A 24,074-nucleotide genomic window follows, 5' to 3' on the forward strand; every position below is an offset into this window, starting at 1 on the left:
GGTTTCAGATGTTACATATGTAAATAATATTGTACGAACATGGCCTTAGTTGAGGTTACGCAGCTGTTTTCCTATTCACTTGATCATGTCGGGATTGCCAATAGGTGTTTATGCTCTCTGCAGTACTGCGTCATAATGTCTTCGATTATGAATAATGCACTGTTTAGGGTAACGCTTTAGATTGGGGAACACATATTTAGTATTAATCTGGTCATTACTTGCTTATTTACGGTTAACACTCTGTAATAATGTATGGGGTTGTTTAAATTGAACTGTTCCGAGGTCAAATCTAGTCAGTTTTAACAAGACACCAATCAATACTTTATAACCATGGAATATTAATATGTTGCCAATAGACTTAGCAATACATTGTTTGTTCCCTAAACAAGTATGTGTTATGATCATGCAAGGCAAAACACTCATGTGTTGACTGCAGTCAGTCTTTAGTGAGAGTCTCTTGGACTATATTTCTGTTTCAAACAGTGATCATGAACAAGAGTCCTCCAGACTCTCTTGTGTCTATGACGTACAGTACTGTATTGTTAGTGCTGCTCTTTCTCTCAAGTCAGCACATGGGGTAAAGGTATCCATGTAACTTTTCTCAGACCGATTTCATGTCTGAACGATCCATCTATTCTAACTTGAAAGAGTAGCACCGCGAAGAGCAAAACAAAATAGCACTAAAAGTGAAGCGGATGCTAGAGTGAGCTCTGCATCAGGAATGCACCGTGGGTTGAACAAATGGCGCTGAGCGTGGATAGCGTGGAATGGGCAAAATGAGATGCCGCTGGGCAGTTTGAGATTTTTTGTGTCGTTTGTGTCATGACTCCGCTTCCTGGCTCAGTGTCCCTGAGCCATGTTTTGATTTTTCCCTCTGTTCCTTTGGCACACGGCTGGAGCCGTTTAACCCCTAATCAACTAAGTACTTAAGCACCTGGACTCCAGCAACATGTGCCAGATCGTCACCTTCTCTCTGTTCCCCAGGATCGTCACTTCCAGTTCCTTGGACTCCCCCCGTTGTTTCCCTTTCTTGGGATTTTGGACTTCTTGTTCCCCCGTGGTAACTCCCGAGTCGCGTGTCTCTCCCTCTCTGTTCGGCTTCTTGTTTTCTCATGCTAGCTAGCTCATTTAACTCCCGGTTCTCATTGTTTCGGTCTCCCATGCTAGCTAGCTGGTTCTCGTGTCTCTCCCTCTCTGTTCGGCTTGTTTTGTGTGCTAGCTGGCTCATTTAACTCCCGGTTCTCATTGTTTCGGTCTCTCATGCTAGCTAGCTGGTTCTCGTGTCTCTCCCTCTCTGTTCGGCTTGTTTTGTGTGCTAGCTGGCTCATTTAACTCCCGGTTCTCATTGTTTCGGTCTCTCATGCTAGCTAGCTCATTTAACTCCCGGTTCGGTGACGCTTTCGGTTTGGACTTTGTTAGTTTGGTTACTCTGTTTTTTCATTCTGTGTTTGCTCTGTTTCTCCCGGTTCGGTGACATTTTCCGTTGTGTGTTTTCTGTTGAGTTTCTGTAGTTTGTTTAGTCATTAAATATTATAATTCGCTCCTGCCTCAGTGTGACTTTCACCGCTTTGCATTTGGGTCCCGCTCCTCATCCCTTGACTCGTTACAGTTTGGCAGAAGTCTAAAAAAAAAAATCTGGAGGAAACCCTGCTACATTTAGATATTGGAGGGAAAAGGCGCCTTGTTTTTTCAGCACTCTTCCATGCCCCACCCTTTCCTGGTCTTCCCATCTTCACAGATAGTTGCACGCCACCTAGATCCAGTTGGTGTTCAACGCACAAGCCTCCATTATTTAAACCTCAAAGTTCCAGTCTGCAGTGCCACATCGTTCCCATACTGGTGAATTGAATGTTTAGCTCTTCTCACGCTCCTGCATTCGCTCCTGTTGCTTAAGCTATAAGTATCTTTGGTGTGTTGATGTAGACGTGTCCTCCGGTTCATTCTTCCTCTATTCTCTCCTTTAACGGGACATGTGTTCTGACCGCCATTTTGTCTTTTGTGCTCCAATTATTACATAAACCGCAACGGTTGCAAAAGATCGTCCATCTTGAAAATGACCGTTTGTTCGCGTTGAGATGATTGTTATCCCACTGTAGCGTAGCAGTTAAGTGTTGAACTGAAGCGTTGTCATGATTAAAGAGGCTGTGGCCCACTGCTGAGAGAACTCTCAGGAGCAGACAGGTTACGAGAGTGGTGCAATAGCAGATACGGCTCTGAGGCTGACACATGGAAGAGCTCCAGAGGCACCTCGTCAGTCATCCTCAGATGATGGTGGATATGTCGACAAGGCAGCAGAAAGGAGAGTTTGATGCGCTTCAGGATGAAAGCAGGCAGGCTAAGACTGTGTGGAAGGTTCGCTGCTGTGGAGAAGAGGAATCTGAGCTTTCATTGTCATGCATCAAGCAGTAGTGCAGGATGACAAGAAAGAAGATATGGATTTTCTTGAGGGTTGTTTGGGGGTTGCAGAAGGTTCCAAGAGGGGCCTTAGCTTGAACAGTCTTGTGACAAGACTATTTGATCCACCAAAGAGGTATGACACCATTTTCTGCTGTCCTTCTATCATCTACCGCTGTCATTGGCAGTGACCCCCATTAGCAATGCTATCATTTATAGTATGATCGATAGTAACAAGGAGACTTGAGTGATGTTTACATAGGTCATGTTCTTCCACTTTTCACGTGCATACTTGATCCATCACACTTATCCATAATGAACTCTCAACTTCAAACACAAGAGCGTCAATATAAATCAATCACTATTGACGTTTCAGGAGTGGAGGAGCTCCTGTTTGAGCCACGGGGTCAAGTCTTTGAAGCTCGAGGACAAGATCTGTGAGAGGGTAATGTCATGTCCAACATCCGTGGACAAATAAAGTCATGCAAAGGTTAGGAACATCTGTGAGATTTATCTGCAGCCTCCTACTGTCAGTGGGGACATCCGTCTTCTTCTAAGTGACTGTGACTCGAACAGCACCATGCTGTATTCAACATTCTGGATTTGGTTTCAGCCTTTGTTCCTTGGCAGATTTGAAATGTAGGAAATAACATATTTATATAACTGTTTTTCTTGATATTTATGATCGGTTATTGTTCCAGTGGAGGAAAATACAAAATGTCCCAATGGTCTTCAAGCATGGTCAAATGTACTTTTTTAAATTTAAATAATAATGTAAGTATGGCTGTAAAACCATATTCACATTTTCAGCTGCCTGGAATAAAGAATTTGTTTACCCCCAAAAGATGTTATTGCGAAGTGCTGCAAATTCTAATTTGACAGTCTATGGAGTGTAACTTCGCGCAAAAACCATGTAGGTACTTCGGCTGAACTGCCGAGGGCTATTTTCCAATTTACACAATTTTTATCTGCCAAGCACTAAATGTGGAAGAGCTCCCTTGGAGAGCCTCAGATAGTTAGAGTCATGTTAAACAAATACCACAGGATGAATTCTGTTTTTCTTTCCCCAACAACAGCGGTTTTCTCTACTTGTGGAGATTGGGTGGGTGCAATCCTGTAACTAACCATGGATCTGATTCTGATGCGCTACTGTTCGATTAACCTGTGCAGAGACACCTGCGTTTCCTCTGCTTTTGTCCAGACAGGTTCAAGGACTCGACAGGGTCAAGGACTCGACGGTATGCGGGTCTACACCATTTCAGTTTCTCTTAGTGTGTAGTGATTGTCTTTTCAAAAGGATAAGGGTCAGCAGTCCTTGCCCTCTGTGTTCTGTGAGAGCCAGCCAGCGTCAAAAGTAGTGAGGGGCGGTAATGTGGCTCAAATGACCTTCCTCAGTACTCGTGGAAGTTCCCTCTTATGTCTTGCTGCGTAGCTGGCAAGTCTCACAGAGCAGTTGAGTTTACTGCAGTTTGTCAAAACTGTTCCTCTTAACCAGCAGGGGGAACTGCTGGAACTGTGCTGGGAGTAGACGGGAACTGTGCTGGGAGTAGACGGGAACTGTGCTGGAACTGTGCTGGGAGGGGATATATATATATATATATATATATATATATATATATATCGTGCCAAAAAAAAAATGCCAAAATACTCTTCGGATTGAAGAGTATTTTGACATTTGATTGAAAACCAAAAAATATGAGTTGGTTTTGTAAACAATTGTTCTTCCCATCAATCACAGAGAGCTTCCATGCCACAAGTGTGGCGACTCGCGAGATGAGGATCACTGCTAGATTATGCAGATAAACAAATACGGCGACTGTGATGGCCAAGCCACAGCTGCAAAAAGGTTGAGAATCTGTGAATCTTGATCATATTGGGTAAAATTACCGGCGGAAACACCCTTGATGACACCATGAGCAGTGCATTATACTGTAATGATACTAATAATCTCTCATTTAAGGCGTCCTGCTGAGAAGAACTTGGTTTTGCTGGCGTCCATACGCCCCTCTGGCTAAAAGCCTACTGTTACACCCTTCACTATCACCAGAGCATTCCACCGGCTGAATCATTTTGTTCTCTGTTTCACATTTGTTGCTGTGGTTAAATGCTATCGATAACTTTGCCTTCAGGCGCCATTAGAGAGGACTTAAAACGCTGAATGTGAGAACATGAGCGCTTCACTACCCTCTGTATTTTATCATGGCCATGGGAGCGTAGTGGCGATAGATAAACCCAAATGAAATTGCACAACAATAAAAGCTTATTTCTTTGCTCTTTTTGTTGATCATTCACCGGAACACCAGCTGTTCTGTGTTCCAGGATCAATGACCTGATGATTTACTGAAGAACCACAGAACCCTTCTGTCACTCCAAGCCTAGGAGCCAAACCCAGCCTTATCTGACCCCCATGACATTTAAATACATACCGTAGAGTCTAAATTAAATTGAATATAAGAAAAAAAGATCACCTACAGGTCATGTTGTTATCGAGACCACTGGAGATTACAGCGATTGAAGCTTTATGGTCACACTGCTTTTAAAAAATGTCTATGATGCAGATAGGAGTTTGAAAAAAGACTGGAAAGTAAATGTATGATTGAGCTTCAAGTTGAGGGAGAGTTGGTGGTGACAACTTATGCACATGCTTTGTAAAAACTCCTCTTCACACCGAAACAGAATTATATTATATATAGTTTCATCATGTAAATTGCTTCACCATGTCACTATAAATGGGTAAACTAGGTAAACTGACCACCAACTTGGTTGAAGCCAATTCACTCTCACCACGCTATGAAAAACATGCACACAGAAAAGGAAAATTGAGAAATATTATCGTGCTGAAGCTGCAAAAAAAAAAAAAAAAAAGCAGAGCATAAATCAGCTGTGACAGACTAAGCATGAGAATATAAACAATGCGACACAAGTTTGTTTTATTCCTTCACTGCTGACAGAAACTGTTTATCATGCATTCCTCCACAAACATCTTCGAGCATCCAGAGATCAATCACTCCATTGTCATAGTGGTTGGAGTTAACAAACTGTGCACATTTATAATCTAGTTAAAAAACAAAAGGCGTGCAATGTTGTCTGGGCGGCTCGCACAAGCCAAGCTGTCACAGGAAAACTACACAGCAAAGCGCATTTGAATTTAAAAGGCCAAGGAATGAAATGGCAAAGCACCGGAGAGCCGTTCGTCTTTAACCACACGCTTTAATTTCTCATCAGTTATGACCGAGGAAGCTCTTCCATTAGGATACAAAAACACAAGATGGTTAATTGGTTCCGTTCACTTATAGATACAGGTTCATCCCCACAAGTTCGACTCGTAGTTTTTCGTTCCACTTCTTTGCTTGACTTCCTCCTCTCACCTGTTAATGAACCGTCTTCACATATGACCACGATTGAATACACAAGCAACACACTGTACACTGCTGTGGTGAGATAGTGTAACACTTCTTATCTATGATGAATAAAGACCAGACACTTTTTTTTAGAGAAGCACTGGGGTTTGAACAAAGTGTGGTGTTTGAATCTGACAAAAGCGATCAGTTACCATAAAGTTTAGAACAATAATAGCTCAGATTTCAACAACTTTAACATCACTCAACAGCATCAGACGTTGAAGTCAACTCAAACTTTTCTGGTGACTCTTTCATCCGCAGACGCAAAGATACACATGTCGCGGAGCACTGTGGCACACTCTTCTCCCGTCTCACACACGCACGACTCAACCCCAAATTAAAACTGACAGAACACGGTCTGTGATGTTTCACGTATAACAAGGTTGTACACCCGCTCCTCCCCTCATCTCACTCCTACACCAATCCCAATGCAAAAAGTGCAAATGTTAGAAATATTTTAATTGACTCTTCCTTTTTCCTACTGGTATCAGTGACTTGAGCGTCACCCCGGTGGCAATCCGAGCTCAGCGCTGGTTCTGGGATAAATCACCCGTTCAGGGCACCAAAATGTCACCTAAAGATCCTGAGGTGTCTGGTCCACTTTCGTTACTGTAGTGACTCGCTCCTTTTTACTCTTCGTGTTATCGTTGCAATTTTGCATTTTTTTTTTCCTGGTTCTGCCTTGAGCGCTTTGGGTTCCGTGTTTAGGTGTTTATGTATATTTTGTGTGACTTCAATGGTGTGGATTTGTTTGAGGACCATGCTCTTGCAGATTGTTTGCATTTTGGGGAATTTCTACAAATAAAATGATCTCTTTTTGTACATTCTAGCTCGTACCTGTGCCTCTGTTTCTGCTACTAGGTCACTATGTGTTCTCATCCATGAGATTCATTTTAAAAATAAAACTTTGGTCCACTACGGTAATTTCCAGACGACTAAGAGCGCCTGAATAAAAGCCACACCCTCTAAATTTTGGATTAAGCCACGCTAGTCTGCCCGCGACAGGTGCAGTCTATGCTGTAGGAAGCTCAGAAAATGTTGTTGTCAAAAATGCGTGAGGACAAGTAATGTCACTCCGAAACAGACCTTGTAAACAGGGTCCAACAGTCAGACAATGGTGAAAACAAACTCGGCAATATTCAGAGCGCACATCATGCCGCCATTACAATTAGACTTGTCACATCAGACCAATGAAATTAGAGGCGTTTTATTGACATTAAAGTGCTAGCCCATGTGTATTCCTAGCACTTTCCTCTAGTGAGCCAGGTGAGCCGTGCTGAAGCTGTGGAGGCAGTGCTCCTGGAACATTTGTAGTTTGTGATGTGACATGGCTCCATATCTTGGCAGCATGAAGCTTGTTTGCCAGTGAAAATAGATGTATTAGCGGCAACCTTGTTTAAGCCGCAGGTTTCAGAGCGGGTGAAAAAAGTAGCGACTAATATTTTATCAGTAACAGGTAGTGTGCCATTGCAGTTTTTTTTTAGATCATACCGGCCAAGCTGCAAACATGATGGAGACCATGTTTCTCTCATGTAGAATCGTTGTTATGAAGGAATCAGTTGAACATGAAGGCTTTGTTGCTAGTTAATTATCCGAGACAATACCCTCCGGTGTAACATCTTCATCAGATATTAAAAATACCCCATTTCTACCCGCATTTCCATAAATGTTCTCACTGCTACCTTTGGTAAACGAGCCAGTTGTGTTTGTGATCCATGACTAATTGACTTCAAAGAAAGCTTCCGTCATGACCCATTTTCCCCGTCAGCCAACAGCTGAGAGTCAGCCCGATATGGCACAAAGCAGGATTTTTCCCATGAGTCTCCTCGCATCGAAAGCCGATCCGGAGAACAAAAGACGAGCACGGTGCGGAGCCCACATGAGTGAGAATCTAAGGCAGTCATTTGAATTGAGAAGGTGGCTGGAAATCATGATCATGAGCAGCTTCTAAAAGCTTCCACTTTGATTGATCACAGAATTATGACCAGCAGAATAATCGCTTGGCAACAACCTCTACTTGAATTTGTGTAATTCAATAAGGCCAATGAAGGTACGGAGACTACGACCGTCTGATCACAACTTGTACTTCCAAAACGTATTGGCTGCCATGCTGAAAAAGCCCTCGACTGCTCACACATAAACTGGTTCAAAGGGAACAAATAGAACAGGCATGGAAACAATACAAGAGGGTAAGAGCAGGAATTATTATTAGGAAACGTCATGTTGATGCAAAAATATCATGATAGGTTTCGGATGTTAGGAAGGTAATGGTTTATTAAATTACCATGACGGTCATAACCGTGGTGTAAAGAAGAATCTCGACAACATCTCGAGTTTTCATGAGCAAGATAATCTCACGCCCAAAACTGAGAGACATTTCAGGTCAGCACTGGTAAGAAATACCTCCAATATTGCAATACAATTCTTCTTTTATTAGACTAATAAGTAAGGGGGAATACAGAAACCCAAGTTGTGCTGGCAGCCTTTGATTTTGTGAGTTCAAACACCGTGGCACCCGCAGGCTGAGCAACGTAGGCGCAAGTGCTAGATTTTCAATCAATCCAGAAGGACGTGAACTCAGAGAAATCACATGACCTATGCTCTGAGAAGATGAGTTCTAATTTCCGAAATAGTTGCCAGATATGACTCAAAAAAGTTCAGAAGTCTGGAGTGTCTCAAGACACCTCACCTGTTGGATGGTGAGGGCAAAGATAGAGAGGAAGCAGGATTGAGTGGTCACACAGATTAATGACTAAAGGTGGTGTTTCATTGGCAAACTGTTGACAACACATTCTCACTCCTAAGGCGTCAAATAGTCACTACAAGTAACATTCGACTTACGGCCTGTTCGACTTACGAGGACCCGTACTTATGACCACGGCCTGCAGATGCTTATTTTTTTTATTCAATGTCTGGCACCGCAGCACGTAGCAGCCCGGCATCGCGACAGTACGGCAGTAGTTCCTGTAACCCTCGCGTCGGCCATTTTGAATGGCATTCGACTTATGTCCAATCCGACTTACGACCAGTTGGTTGGAACCGACCCTGGTCGTAAGTCGGATGTTACTTGCATTTGCAATAGGACAATTGGACGTCACAGAATGATGCCAAAGTCAGCTCTCTGCTGCTCATCCTGACACCGTAGGCAGCAACTCAGGCAGGAGAAAATCGGAGGCTGGAGTTCGGGTAAAGCCATGGCGTGGTGCCCCTTTCGCTGTGTATTGTCAATTTGGTTGATATATCACCTCAAATGATCATGTCATTTATGCGTCATATGCCATTCAATTGGTAAGGCTGAGTTGGGATTGGACGCAAAGGTCCACTCGCAAATGGTTGCTATTTGACCCCTTGGGAGTGAGAATATGTAGATGATAACCAACTTTTAACAGCTGTCAAACAGAAAAGAAAACCAGCAGTTATTACGGAAAAAAAGGGCCCCTTACCTAAAGCAACCTCGATGATGCTCATTTGGTTCTCCGAGGGGAAAAGAATTTTGGGCGGCTTGTCTGTCAAGGGAGCTGTGGGAAGAGAGCAAAAATAATGTTACTCAATACGTTCATTCAAAGATGAATTATCATTCATCGCATAAAAATATAGTGTCAATTACTCCATGAGTTGAAACACAAAAAAAGCGTTCAAAAGATTTTGCCGCTAATGATGTAGAAGTAAAGAAAGCTTTAGAAGTTTGAGCGGACTCTCAGGGTTGGAAATGGAATACCATCGTCCAGCATGGCGTGAATGTTTTCCCAGAACTAGTTCCAATGAATAAATATAGAAGCTTTTGTTGCGACACCACTGCAGTGAATCGGAGCATCAATTACAAAACACAAGCAGTACGTTTTTGTCACTTCTGCAGACAAGACCATCTGGTACCACAACATCACCCTCCGTTTTTTTCTTTTTCTGGGGCATAACAACGCGTGAATGCGCTATAATAATGGTGACTGGTACAAGTGCGGCCCAGTTTCATCACAATCTTCGCCCCGACTCCAATTAGACAGCTGCTGAGTAACAAAAGACGTGCACTTAGCCGCTCCTCATTATCATCATCCTCTAATTGGTTCTGGTCTTCAAAGCGGCATCAGAGAGATTTTCAGTATGTGTTTCAGCCGACTTGAGGGCTCCACCAGACTTGCATTTTTTTTTAAGAGACCTGAAATAATCTCTCATGATACACAGATCGAAGGAAATCACAGAAGTTTAATGCGTTTTTTTCTTCTTCTGACACCTGCAGGAGACTTGTCCGAGCTGCTGTTTATACAGTATCAGCACAGGATTTATCTCTGTGTTCCCTGAGTACGAAGCAGAACTTTGTGGGGCTTTGTTTTGGTGGGTAGAGTCATTGTCCACTCGACCGAAGTGGGGTGATGGGGTGCAATAACTCAAGTCAATAGCTCAAATCTCAGATTGTCAGACTCAGATCTGAGCAATGAAGTTAGGTGAATTAATGGCGTTCAACTCGAAAGAGTATGGAGACAAAACATATTCTCATCTCAACAGAGCATGAAATTTCCAATCCAATTTAAATTCATCTTTTGGCATTACATAATTTCTTCTTCCTTCTCATGGCCAGACAGGAGCTGATAGGAGGCTATTATTCTCTCGCTCTGACCCCCACATTGCTGTGTTCTGAGTCCAGTTGCCTTGTCCTGTTTTTTTTTTTAAGACACAGCACACTAACCCTCGGCCAAAGCGCTTCTGCACTCATTCAAATGTCTTCGAGAGAATCTCTTTAGTTTGTGAAAAACTGACTTCTGGCTGTTATGGCAATGCTTTTGAAAACACTTGCAGAAAATGTATCTGTTTAAAAACGTCTCCAGAAAGGGATGGGCAACATGGGAAAAATACATCAGGATTTATTTTAAATGACGGCCTTGATTTTATTGTAAAACTTTTCTGGCCATGGGAATTTACGCTATTACTCATAACCAATGATAAAAAAATGCATGTTTCACAATTATAAAAGGGCTTTCTGTAGATCACAATTTTGGCAACGGGACTCAAATTGAAAATCTGTGCCACTTTTGAATGAGAAATGAGTAAAAAAGTGAGACGTTTTGATAACTGGGAGTGGGCAGAGATATTGCCAATGGGTTGGAAAGGCATCAAATCTGACCCTCTGCCTTGCTCCGCAAACATTCCTGAGCACATAAAAATGGAGGAGTAAGATATCAGCTGGGGGGGTGACTCTTTAAAGTGTCGTGATCACATGATGACAGATGGAGCACCAGATAAATGAAGGAGAGCGAAAAGACCTTTCTCCCTACGCTTGTGGGTGTGTGCTGCTACACTGCTTTGCCACTCCGTCTCTCTTTTTCTGTCACTCCAAAGGGGCGCGCACACAAAATCAAATGAGTTCTCCGTTCACACCTCATTAAAGCCCACTTCAGCAGACACAGATTAGAAGCACAAGAGAGTGTTTGCGTGTTTCTGGGAGTGAGATTGCCTGTTTTCACTTCACAAATAAAATGGGGATGCGGAGGTTGTCAGTCACGCAAGCAAAAATAATGTTTTCCTGGCTCAGAATTAGAAAATCTCTAGGAGCAGATTCTCCTTTTCATCATTTTTCCTTGTGTCAATAAGGTGGATGTGATCTGTCAAAGACCAAAAATAAGTGCCTTGTCTGTGTGTAATGTAGAGAGAATGAACGTGTGTGAATCATGGTGATGGTCACAGAGGCTGTCGCTCCATGCTTCTGTCACTCAGCCTCAGAGCAGCTATGGCTCCAGGCATAGCTCAGCACCAGTGTTACTGAGGCATGTCGGGACAGTGGTGTCCGTAGTGTGCTATATCACTGTTATAACTCTAAAGTATAGCATTACACTTGAAGTTATCTACCTAAAACAATACACGACGGCCAGCACAGGAATTATCTGAATAAAAACTTCTTGTTGACGCAATGGTAAATTACATTACGGTACCACAATAATCCCAACCGTGGTGTAAAGAAGAATCTCGATAACATCTCGAGTTTTCATGAGCAAGATAATCTCACGCCCAAAACTGAGAGACATCTCAGGTCAGCACTGGTAAGAAAAACTATTAATATTGCAATAGAGTTCTTCTTTTATTCAATTAATAAGTACAGTAAGAGGGAACACAGAAGTTGTGCTGGCGACCTTTGATTTTGGGAGTTCAAACACAGTGGCACCCACAGGCTTAGCAAGTCTATGTAAACACAAGTGGCAGATTTTTTTCTATCCATCATCAATCCAAGAGGAGGACATGAACTCAGAGAAATCACATGACCAATGCTCTGAGAAGATGAGTTCTTAATTCCTAAATATTTTTCTGTAGTGTGCTATATCACTATTATAATTTTAAAGTACAGTATTACATGTCATCTACCTAAAAACAAACAAAACACAAAAAAGTATTTTAATTTCAGTGCTCTTCAGCTCTATTGAAGCAGGCACATCCGTATCACTGTGTTTTTCATCATTAATGTCGCACAGTATCAAGTGAATGGTTTGGTTGCCCTCAGACTCTCGACTTGCTCTGGACAGAAAATACCAGGCGCTCCATGAGGATGTTCACGGTCCACCGTGAAACAGCCAGGAAGTGAATCCTTTCTTTTCAATCTCACGCCACAGTTCAGTCAGAGAAAGGTGGAACTTCTCCCCAGTTACAGCCACAATGCTCCCTATTGTCAGTGCTTTGGGTTTTAAGGGCAGAACTACATTTTGGACTCGCACTGTTTCCTGCAAAGTGTGAGGTTTTTTCACACATGTACCACATTCAATTTCATATAGTTATTGGTGTCATAATTAATTCATCTTCTGGCACTTATTCCCTTATGGGAGACTCACAGCGTCTGACAATATAGCGAACTCAATCAGCTCCCTCAGTTTTTAGACCGTGGAAGTGAGCAGAGCAAGCCCGCTTTGTGTTTGAGTGCTCACCCCAAACAGGGAGGGGAGAACATCCAAGCACCACACAAAACGGACTGAGGTTGCCCGAAGCTGGAAGCAAACCAGTTCCCAATAGAAGCTGTCGAGTTCCTATAGGTATATAGACAGGATGAGTCAAACTCCCAGGGTGTGTTCATGCTATAGCTGAGATATGGTTTTCATTTCATTGTGGGTGAAAACCTGAATGTAATTTTTGTGGACGGATTTTGCAGTCTCGAGCACCAAGCTGTCAAACAGAAGCAGCTTTGAAAACAAAAGATCCACTTGGCAAACACCTAGATGACTACAAGACCGGAGGATATCAAGAAGTAGAAGTCATTTAGTTTTATTTATTTCAAATGCTACATTCAGTAAAACCAGAGATTCAAAGTCTACCAGAAAAGTGCATTGTCAACTCGAGATTTCCACCGCAAGTATTAGGTGTACATGCTTTAGTCATTTGAACAGTGACTTCTGTCACACTGCTCATGTCACACCTGATGTTGGCTGTAGATGCTACCAGGTAAGTGGTTGCAATGGAGCTCTGGTGAATTGGTGTCGTTGTTTTCATTATTTTGAGTCATCTCATCGTGACCTTGTGAGACTGAGCATTAAAACCTCATTTTGCCTGTTCGCAGAATTAATGTGAGACTGTGTGGCTCATAGACATAGCACTAACTACAGTAGTGTTCAGGAGAGGAAGTCCCTCTGGAACCTTTGACCAGAGGCAATGCAAAACAATAGTTTTTGTAGGCATAGATGAGAGGACTATGGACTAACTTGTGAACAATTCTTGCTAAATACCCATCAAAGAGGACATCAAATAACAGCAGATTAATAACACAACTGACAATTTCAGATTGGATGTGAGGAATTTGTGTTTTTGTCTTAGATTTATTTATTTTTGTGTGACAAATTGCACCAGTGGATGTGTCACCAACACCTAGGAGAATGTCAATTTGGATGTTTACAAACTGTATTGGTGATGCCTAAAGAGTAAATAACAACAAGTAGGTGATCGTAATTCATGCACACATTTCTGTTTTTTTTTCTTCAGCTTTCTCTTCTCCCCACGTCTATGCTCAACATTGGGAAAGTGAGAATGTTCAGCTCCAAGTCTAATCATAACTGGGTCAACTAAACACGATCAATGTTTAACTTTCTATTGGGCAGATGTTGTCAAAGAGCCAATAAACCACAAAAAATGAAAGAATCGGAAAATGCCTGTGGTCAACACACACCATGTAACATGATGGATTTGTTGCTTTCATACTACAGAATATAAAGACAAAATTATATTTACTTTGACCCCACGAACATTCAGGCGATCAAACAGACCTCCGTGTCTGAAGACAAAACTCCTCCAGAATACATCCGATTTCCTCCGCACCTGCATGGTATCCTGAATTCATTCTTTCCTGTGCTGGGCTCAGGCACTTCTCTTGGTGTGTATTCGTGGTGAACAATATAAATCTGACAGAGGAAGGTGCTTGTTAAAAATTCGCCCTATGTTCTGGTCGACCCCTCGAATTGCAACAACAAAATAAATGAGATGGCGACACTCTCTGAGGATACCTGCAGGAAGAAATGCAATAAGGACATATTTCCTGATTGAAAAATGGACCGTTTTCCGGGATCCATCAAAACAATTGACGACGAGCGAGCTCAGACTTCGGAACAATACTGTATGTGCAAGGGAAATCACATATATCACGCAAGTGTCAGCAGTGGGAATAAGAAACGTCAATGGCTGCTTGAAAAAAAAACAGCTTCTGAACAATATTACTCACATCGGTCACAGACGGTGTTCTGAGATTTCCCTCAATAGAGAAGTGTCTTCAGCCTACGCAGAGGTTTGGACGTCGAAAAAATGGTGTATCGCACACGACTTAACATAACATGAAGCTACCATTGACCTCATCAAAAATGGATTCCTCTGACTGTTCACATGCTGTGTTCATGAGCTGCCATCGTTTTAAGGCAATTTCTACATCTCTCTTGGCTTAGAGTCGCTCAAGTGCAACAACCAAGATGGGAAAGTGACGGATGCTTATTTTATCATAATGTGAAGATGGCGTAAACAATCTGAATCACCAGCACATTAAAGATGATATAATGAGGTGCCCCAAGTTATCAGTAAATGCCATTATGCGAAGACCGTCTTAGAAACGTTTCCTTTTCCTGGAGCAACACAGCTTCTGTACCGAATGTGCGGCAGCATGTTATATTAAATTATATATTTACACACACAGACGGCCACAAGAGAGTTGAGACACCATTGACAACATCGGGATGCGGTCAAGAGCTTGGACAGAATCTCACACCATTAAACACTGCACAAGCAACAATGCCACAGTGCATGTGTGATGCGATCAAAGCTAAAGTTGAGATCATGAAATTGCCAGCATAATGAACTTTTGCTTTGGCGTTCCTCGAACTACTGATGAAGTGAAGTGATAAGTTAAGTGATAAGTTAACATTTAATAAAATAAAATAAACAAGAATACAATTATATATATATATATATATATATATATATATATATATATATATTCGTCAACACCGCATTGTTTGTTTCAGGAACGACGTCTGGTGCTACACAGTCCAATAGTATCATGTAGTATTGGCTCACAACACATGGCCTGACACAACAGGCTGAATGCTTATATGAATATTCAACAAAACTAACAGAGAGGACACTGGGAGTGGAAACGTGGGTGAAAACAGGTTCTGAGTAAGAAGGTGCCCAAGGTACTGTTTGATGATGCGATGAATATTCAAAAAAAAAAAAAAAAACATGTTGATATTGGTAAAAGCATTGTCAGTAGCAAAGGTAGTAGTTGTAATAATTTAAAGGCCATGAAAAAAGTGGACATTTGATAAAACCTTTACAACCGCTTCAATAATGCTGACACAGTCAGAATAAAAGATGCCTTGCTCATCTGTTTAAAACAGGGTTCGGCAGAATTGTCTCGAGTTATGTCTTTCAAAGCATTTCCAAAAATGAAAATCTGCTCCTGAAATATATGAATAAATAAATCCCACGCCTTTCCGATGCAAGTGAATTAAGGACGTTATATTGACTCACCCACTTCCTCTCTATGCTGCTCTCTCAGCAAGCGCTACTCGCCATTTGTCTGAGCTTTAAATCTCACAGCTGGACAGGCAATAGCGCTGTACTTTGCTGTAATTAAAAAGTACATTGATCTTGAGAACTGACTGTCCTGAACTCCACTCTTTTCTCCCCCCAGCCCGCAGTCCCACGCCACCACAGTGCACGGACTGAGGAGCATGTGTGGGTCGCCCACTGCTTCCTGTCCAAAATGCCCGACCGTAACTGTAGATCTGCCGCAGGAAGACGACCACAAAAGTGAAGGAACCGAGTCGCAGGAAATTCGCGAGCAAATGAAACGGCATTAAAATGAGCCGTGTCTCTCGCTGAATCAGAAACCAGGAAGTTCTGCTCTAAACATGGGAAATAATGCAAAAGGAAGTTGTAATTAGGCAGATGTGTAAAACCCAGGCTGTAATTACACATGATTGCGTTAATTACCCTTTGTTTGGGGCGTAATGAGAACTAAAAGAGACAGGAAAACCTGGAGAATGGAGAATGTGCTGCCAAGTGACAGCTTGGGCGACTACGATGCGATTTCACTGCGCTGGATGTTTAAACGCGGCGAATCCCTCCCCACCACTGGTAATTCCTCCCTCATTCTGCCCGCTGGATTACGTCTTGGTCCGACTGCGAAAAAGTTGCCTTTCAAGTCAATTATTTCCCCATTTTCCATAAGCAAAGCCACGTCCGATACCATCTTTTAATTAAGATTTTACAAGTTGGTTTCCGCCGGCTGCAGAGATGTTTGTGTTTCATGTTGCAGTACAATTCCCAAGGACAAATTGTATCTTTGTTTTGCTGGGCTCGGCACTCAGCAGTCCCTTCCGCAGCAAACTTCTGGATTTTTGCACATAATAGTGTTGTTGATTGACTCCCCAGCAAAGGTTCAATAGCTGGGTTTCGCCGGCTACATTCGCCTTTTACTCATGATTGGCCATTCTTCTGACTTTACAGTCGCAGCTGGGCTCCAGTCAGGTTTGAATAGCACTTGCTCTGCTCAGCTGCTATCCGCAATAAACCGCGGCTACTTTAATCTGACAGCACCAGGCTACTGGTTGCTCATATCAAATGTGTTGTTACACAATGCTGAACAAAAGTTTACTTTTACTGGAGAGAATGGAGATCTAATCTTTGCCTCGGGAGAGGTCGCCGGCAAGCCTCTGTCAACCCTCACTAAGTCCTGCAGGCAGACAGAAATAGATTTCCTTGTCAAGGAGAGGAGGCAGCCGTAGGAGCGATGCAGGGAGGCCACCGAGGAGGAGAGGGAGGGCAAAAACCTGCTGCAGGAAGAGGTTGAGAACATGTGAGAAACTCCTGCACAGATGACCGCGAAGAGGTTACGCTCCCACACGGCAATCCATCGCAGCACAAACAAGAGCACACCCAGCTGAAGCAACTGCACAAAGATGTGCTGCATTTCCTGACCTGACGAGAAGCAGTATTTTGAGAAGAGTATTGAGAAGAACGTCACGGTGCAATACGCAGTCACGATACAATAGTATAGGACCATATCATTGAAAACAATATTCAAAACACAAGTAACATCCGACTTACGACCTGCTCGACTTATGTCCACCCGTACTTACGACCATGGCCAGCAGATGCTTTTTAAAAATTTTTTATTCAATGTCTGGCACCGCAGCACGTAGCAGCCCAGCAACACGTACGACAGATACGGCGGCACAGTATCCCAGCATCTCACTCTCACACAGCCATCTACCACTACAGTAGTACCTCGCGTCGGTATTCGACTTAGGTCCAATCTGACTTAGGACCGGTTGGTCGGAACTGATCCCGGTCATACTTGTACTGAAAGTCAAACACAGTGTTGCTTATATGGTTAACTGAAAAACAACAAACCATTAAACAAATGATGCAAAGAAATGAGAATTCTTGTTTCTGAGAGGATCCTAACCTCCAGTGCAGTTCAAACTGTCACATTTAATTACTAGTTAATTACTGGTTAATTACCGGCAGAATGAAAATGAGTCTCGTATTTTACCTCCCGCTTCATCAATGAATATTTATGAATATGGATTTTTCACGTCTACTGAGAAGAAACGGGGGAATCACAAGAGGAAGACATTTGATTGTTCAACACCAAACATTGATTCCATATTTTCTGAGTCTGTTTTTTAAATAAGTCAAGATAAAAAGCTGGGCAAAAAAAGGTCCAGGTTTGAGGAGGTAACCGGGTGGCAAGTGACCAAAAAAGGTAGAATATGTTCAACAGATGTACAACAGATGATGTATCTTCTTCTTCTTCTTCACTTGTAAAGGACATCCTCGCCACGTGAAGCTAGCCTTCATCTGGACCAATTATTTTTACATTAAGCAGATTCTGTGCAGTGGAGAAAAGAAAAATAGGTCACAGTCATACTGTGTAGAATAATGGTCCAATACTGCTCCCAGCGCCATTTAGACCATAACGGCACAATGCTATCTGTCCCCGACGTATCATTGTTCACTGTATAAAATCCATACGATGCTTCGGGGCATTCTTAAACCTGATACCACAGCTACATGGAGCTAAAAATACATTACTGCACTAACAGGATGTTGCACCGTCACACTCTATTCATATTATTTACCAAGTAAAAAAAAGCAGAACTGTTAATAGAGGCTGTTTTAGTAGGGAAATATTTTCAATGGCTAACAAGTCTGGGTCAGTCGACCTGCTTTGCTTATCAGACTCACTACACATTTGACTGCAAAACAATGAAAATCAAAAGGGACACGTTTTGAATAAAATGAATAAATAAATGTATTTATTCACTGATCTGTTGAGCTTGAGACACTCAAAAACAGCCCTAAAAGTCACTCTAAATTGCCTCTGTGTGCAGCTCTTCCTCGCACTGTAGCTGTGCTCCTGTTCCCCGGGGTCCCAGAGGAAGAAACTGCAAATGGCAGGGAAAAGTCTCCACCCTAATAGGAGCCCTAATTTGTTTCCCTTTCCCCGGCTTTGTCTGCATTCAGAGGAAAGTGAGAAAAACTGGCCGAATGTTCAAGTCTCAACTTGAACCAAACACCTATCACATGTGTCACATTTCTAGCTCTGGAACAGGTGCCGTTCTGGTTTCTCAGAACCTTGGTGCTTTCTATAGAACCAGCCCACGTTCTTACCAGTTGATGCCAAACTGAAGTGGGTGGGAGGAGATGTTGAAGACTCTAATATGAATATGAGTCATATTAAATTCGGGAATCAGAACCAGTTTAGAGGTGTGCTGGCATGAGATGCCTCCATATGTCACATGACTGGTTTTGGCTCATATATGCAGATGTTCACAAAAGTGTAAGTCCACACAAAACAAGTACATTTATCGGGGCCCTACTCTATTAATTTCAAGGGGTTTTTAAATCCAATTCGACCCATGAGGAACACAAAGATTTTTCTTCAGTGTATTTTACAGGACAAAATGGCATTCACCACTCAAATCAATTACTTTCACAAACAAAACACATTGTCATGGCACTGCAGCATAAGGAAGGTGGGTGGGGTGACCACTGGTACCAGACTCCATCATCAACATTTTTCTCAAATTTTACTTCTTCTGGTTTCTGCCAGGATTTTTAAAAAAATATGCCGTAACAACATGTAATGCAGCCAATCAAAAAGTGCAGAGGGGAACGTTTTGTCATTTACTGAAAGGATGACCGTAAAAACGCTAGTTTTTAATCATGAGTACTTTATCTGGCTCTAATCCAAGCTGTCCTCACGTGGTCCATCTCTTCATAAGTGCAGCCGGAATACGTGACTTAAGTTCCACGAGCCACAGCCTTCAGTCATTGTGATGTTTCTTACGGGATTATTCTGCAAATAACTCGTTGAAAACTGTCATGTTCATGTCCACCTTCATGATACATTATGAGTCATCCGTTTGTTTTGATATTCCCACTTTGTTTTGACATGTTTGATCATGTGCAATTTCATCTTAAGAAAGAGAGATTCTTGGCAGCTCTCATGTAATTCATAAGACGTTCAGGTTTTGTATTACTATCCTCATGACTTTAGTATAACTAACCTTCAAACTTTCTTGGTAATGCTCCTGAACCACTGATATAGCTTTACAATCCCCATCACCATGAGCTTGTGCACAGACGCCGTTTAAACCCCACAAGACATCAGCTTACAAACAGCTGACGGTTGTGTGGAGTTTTCCAGTTGTTTAAGCAGGTCAGTGGTCGACGCTTGTTGCCAGTAGGGATGGCTTCTCCAATGTGTTGCCCCACATCACAAGTTTGTGTAACCACACTCAATCCCTTATCTCCGGGGAGGCCCTCAAATTGTACTGCGGTGAATTAAAAGGAAACACCTCACACACCTTCTAAACCCCACTACCTTTTGCCATGCATGGTTTTCAATATCTCACGAGACAATCATGAATTTAAGGACATACATTTCGTCCTGCCAACCCATGAACTATCGGCTGTCTTGTGGATAGCTGACTGGATAGCCACAGCTGACTCTGCGATTTGGGGACCCAAAGAACTTAGGTCTATTACAGTATGTCTACTGCTTCTCATTAAATATAAAAGCATGTAGTGGTGCTCGCTGTACAAATATTCTTGGATGTCGATTCGAGAGATGAAGGTGATGAAATGTCTGTCCGGGTCTCAGTGTCCAAGGAAAAGGTCAGCAGTTTTTGAGGAGGGATATTTTGGATGACTTCCCTTTCTATGTGAGATTGAAGCTTAAACTGGACAGGCGTGATGGAGGACAGTGCTCAGCATGAAACTCCCTTCAGAGTGGTGCTAAGGTGGCGGTGCAAAGCTCTTTAGATGATGACTAGAGATGGCGCTCATCTATTTATGATGATAACAAATAATATTCAGCTACAGAACTACACATCAGAGAAGCTTAACTGATCACTGTGTGCAAGGACAGATGACTGGACAGATCAAGGAGGCGGACCAACGTATTCTCCGGTCCACAGAACGAAGATTCTGTTGGCTGGAAACAGTGACCGTGTGCAATTCACTAACTCATTTATCTCCACTCCACTAACCTCTCATTCCATGGGATCATGACCACTGAAGATGGCCGATAAAAATGCTGCAATACTGAATGCAATTGTAATTTTGGGGGCAGTGAATAGGCAGGGATTCATGCAAAAAAACAAAAATTTTCAATTGTACTTTTTAAAATTAAACCGCATTGAACAAGAAAACAACTTTTCCCATCTCCGATGTAAGTCACACTTCCCCCTGGCCTGCGAGTTGTCCAACATGACAGTGGTCAGTGGCACCACTGACTGACGGTTCATGACTAGGCTTGACTTGTTGACAGCACAGGTCCACAACACGAGTGACGCACAACAAAACATGCCAAGGCTTTTTTTGTTACTGCCAGAGCGGGCCACTTAGAGTGCACCATAGATCGACCTCTTATCTATTTGAATTGTGAAAGACGGGTCATTAAAATTACAATCTAATTTCAACATGCCCCAGATCTGTCACAGATATGAGATGAATTAAATTTCCTCGACTGGCGTGCGGGGAATATAAATTGCTATGCTTTAAGACCACTTGAGTTTATGGTCGCCTTTCGCACTCTCTCTCGCTGTGTCTTGAGAGAGGCACAGACTACACGCACAGCTGTAGACCGACATCTCCAGCACCACAAACCTGGACAGATATTCCATATCCAAATGCATTCCCCCACTTGTTCAGGTTATTAAACAGAGCTGGAATTAGGTTCAGGCACTGCTGACATGTGAGACGCCGGGGTGGTCTTATTGGGGATGGGACTGTGTGTTCATTTACGGGGACAGTGGCAGCAAAAAATGATGCTGATCTTGTCATTTTGAAAGTTTGTAGCCCACGTTGACTCTTCATTTGCAGTTGGCAATAAATAAATAAATAAATAAAAACACAACATAAATCCTTAATAACAATAACAATCCAGAAAGATGTTTGAGCACCTTGTTATTGCACTTAAATTACATGTATGTTTTTCAAACCAATTTCTTGAGAAACCCTGGTGTGCATTGTTCATTCACGCACATATTCTTTCCATAAGTGTATGATTCAACATCTGTTACTAGCTAAGGAAAACAAGGAAATAAAAATTGTAATAATCAATACTACTATAAATTGTACCAGCAGTTAAATCCTGAAAATAAACAGAATGAGGTGAAAGGTGTGTTTAAGAAATGAACAAAACAAAACAGGATAATACAAATGTGGAAAACACAAAACAGGAAATAGCATTCTTTGGTCACTCAATAACACACCAAACTCCACTGCAGCCACCGGGCAACAGCCTGGTGGCACAATAGAAGTATTCAGCAGCTCCTGGAATCACACTGACACACATAATTAAAACCACCGAACGGTGCAGTGCACTGTGCCACTACATTTTGAGCCCTTTGTGCATCCTTTTTTCAAAGGTGATGAAAGAAACGCCAGCAGAGATTCACCACAGGCTTTTAGTCGCGTCCTTATTCAGACATGCTTCCTGCGGCAGATGTGGACACTGACAGCATTTAAAGGCAAAAAAATACAATGGTTTTGAACGTGTACCGTTCTTTGATGCGAGCAATCTCACCCAGCGTGATGGTGGTGCAGATTTTACATGGAGAGTAAATGTCCCTTACCTGAGTTAGTTCAACAGAACTCCCTTCTGTTGAGCTAATCTCACAGCCACCACATATATGTTGAAGCCTGATACTAGTGTCACAACATGTCTGTCCAGGATCATGTGGACATCACACTGATACATCTAGCATCGCAGCTGTGCTTGTGCCTCTTGATGATGTCATCAGTTGGATTACTGAACAAACATCAATACTAGACTTTCCCTGACATATCTCTTCATATCGCTTCCCTGATCGCAGCCCGTCCAAATACATCCTCCCATTTTTTTTTTTTACATCAAACCCATGCTCTCACACACTGACAAAGAAACGCATACTCATTCTGGACGACTGAAACTCACTCCTCACTGGTGTCAACCAAGAAACCTCTATCACGCCTCCGACTGTCCACCAGCAGATCACCGCAGTTTTTGCTTCACTGCACTGGCTCACTGACCACTTTGGAATTGACTTAAATCGCGCCTTCTCCAACAGGGCTTCCACACTCCGGCATAGCCTGAGATCCGCAAGTCAACATGTACTTCCACCTTTAAAATACTTTTCCCGTCAACATCTACAATTGTGAATGGTGTTTTGAAAGATGTGAAAGATATATATACAGTGGTAACTCGGTTCTCGACCACAATCCGTTTCAGACGGCCGTTTGAGAACCGATTTGTTCGAAATCCGATTTTTCCCATTACAGTGAATTGAAAAAGAAATAATGCGTTCCAAGCCTTAAAATGGTCTTTTGTAGGAGTGAATGTAGAGTGTCTGCTGCAGGTGGCTGTTCCTCTATGTGTGTGGCCGCTGCATGTGGGAGGGGTTGCCGAGTGAGTGACGTCTCTCCAGAAGTGAAGAGGTGCCCGGTGCGTGTCCAGCTCTGAATGTGCGCTTCTGTGCAGTTTGGCTGTGACAAAGTCATAAACCAAGTCACGCTCTGTCCCAGACTCGCCTCATCCCTGTCGGAGCCCACAACAGGACATCAAACCCTGGAGTGAGCGCTCCAGCCTCGGAGGTGTGGAGAGCAAGCACCTCCCCTGTGACACTCTACCACGGTCCAGTGCGGAGACAGGAAAGGTTTTACACCTCAATATGAAGAAAAGACAGTTAGTAAATGTAGCTAATGGGATACATCTGCATATAGAGGCTGCGTTGTACACAATAACAAAGCGCGTTGTGGGTCAGCTGACCGGTCTGCGCACGCTAATTTTTTCGGGGGTGTTCGAGTTCTGGATATTCGTTTGAAATCCGAAGCAAGAAAATCTCGTACTTTTTGTTTCGAACTCCGATTTGTTTGAAGTCCGGGACGTTTGAAAACTGAGTTACCACTATATATATATATATATATATATATATATATATATATATATATATAATTTTCATCTGTTTTGATAGGTTAACAATTTCCACTTGAATTACTTCCAGATGTGATTTAGCGACAGGTATTCCCTAAAAACAAGGAATTTGCTTAAAAAAATTGTTGTGTGTTACTTAAACTTATTGAGTTTTTATAGTCAATCGTAAAACATGAAAAAGAATATGTATTAGGTTTGGTCTGGATTATTTAGAAGGCTTACACTCACGCCTGGAAAGTGGTACAGTGGGAATGATGACAGGAGTCATTTCAGTTTGCTATATGCACAAAGGAAATAACTTGAAGAGAATTGTCTGGATTACTCTTGCTGGCCCGTGTTTG

General features: G+C 42.4%; 1 protein-coding gene across 2 annotated transcripts in view; it reads right to left on the reverse strand.

Annotated features, from left to right (window-relative positions):
• Positions 1-24,074, reverse strand: part of LOC128766000 (interleukin-1 receptor accessory protein-like 1) — a 228,151-nt gene that overhangs the window by 84,537 nt on the left and 119,540 nt on the right. For both annotated transcript variants that reach the window (XM_053877321.1, XM_053877311.1), the window contains exon 6: positions 9,239-9,313. In XM_053877321.1, the coding sequence (XP_053733296.1) occupies positions 9,239-9,313 (75 nt within the window). The remainder of the gene's footprint in view (positions 1-9,238; positions 9,314-24,074) is intronic.

This window comes from Synchiropus splendidus, chromosome 1 (assembly GCF_027744825.2).
Source record: "Synchiropus splendidus isolate RoL2022-P1 chromosome 1, RoL_Sspl_1.0, whole genome shotgun sequence".
NCBI classification, from domain to species: domain Eukaryota; kingdom Metazoa; phylum Chordata; class Actinopteri; order Syngnathiformes; family Callionymidae; genus Synchiropus; species Synchiropus splendidus.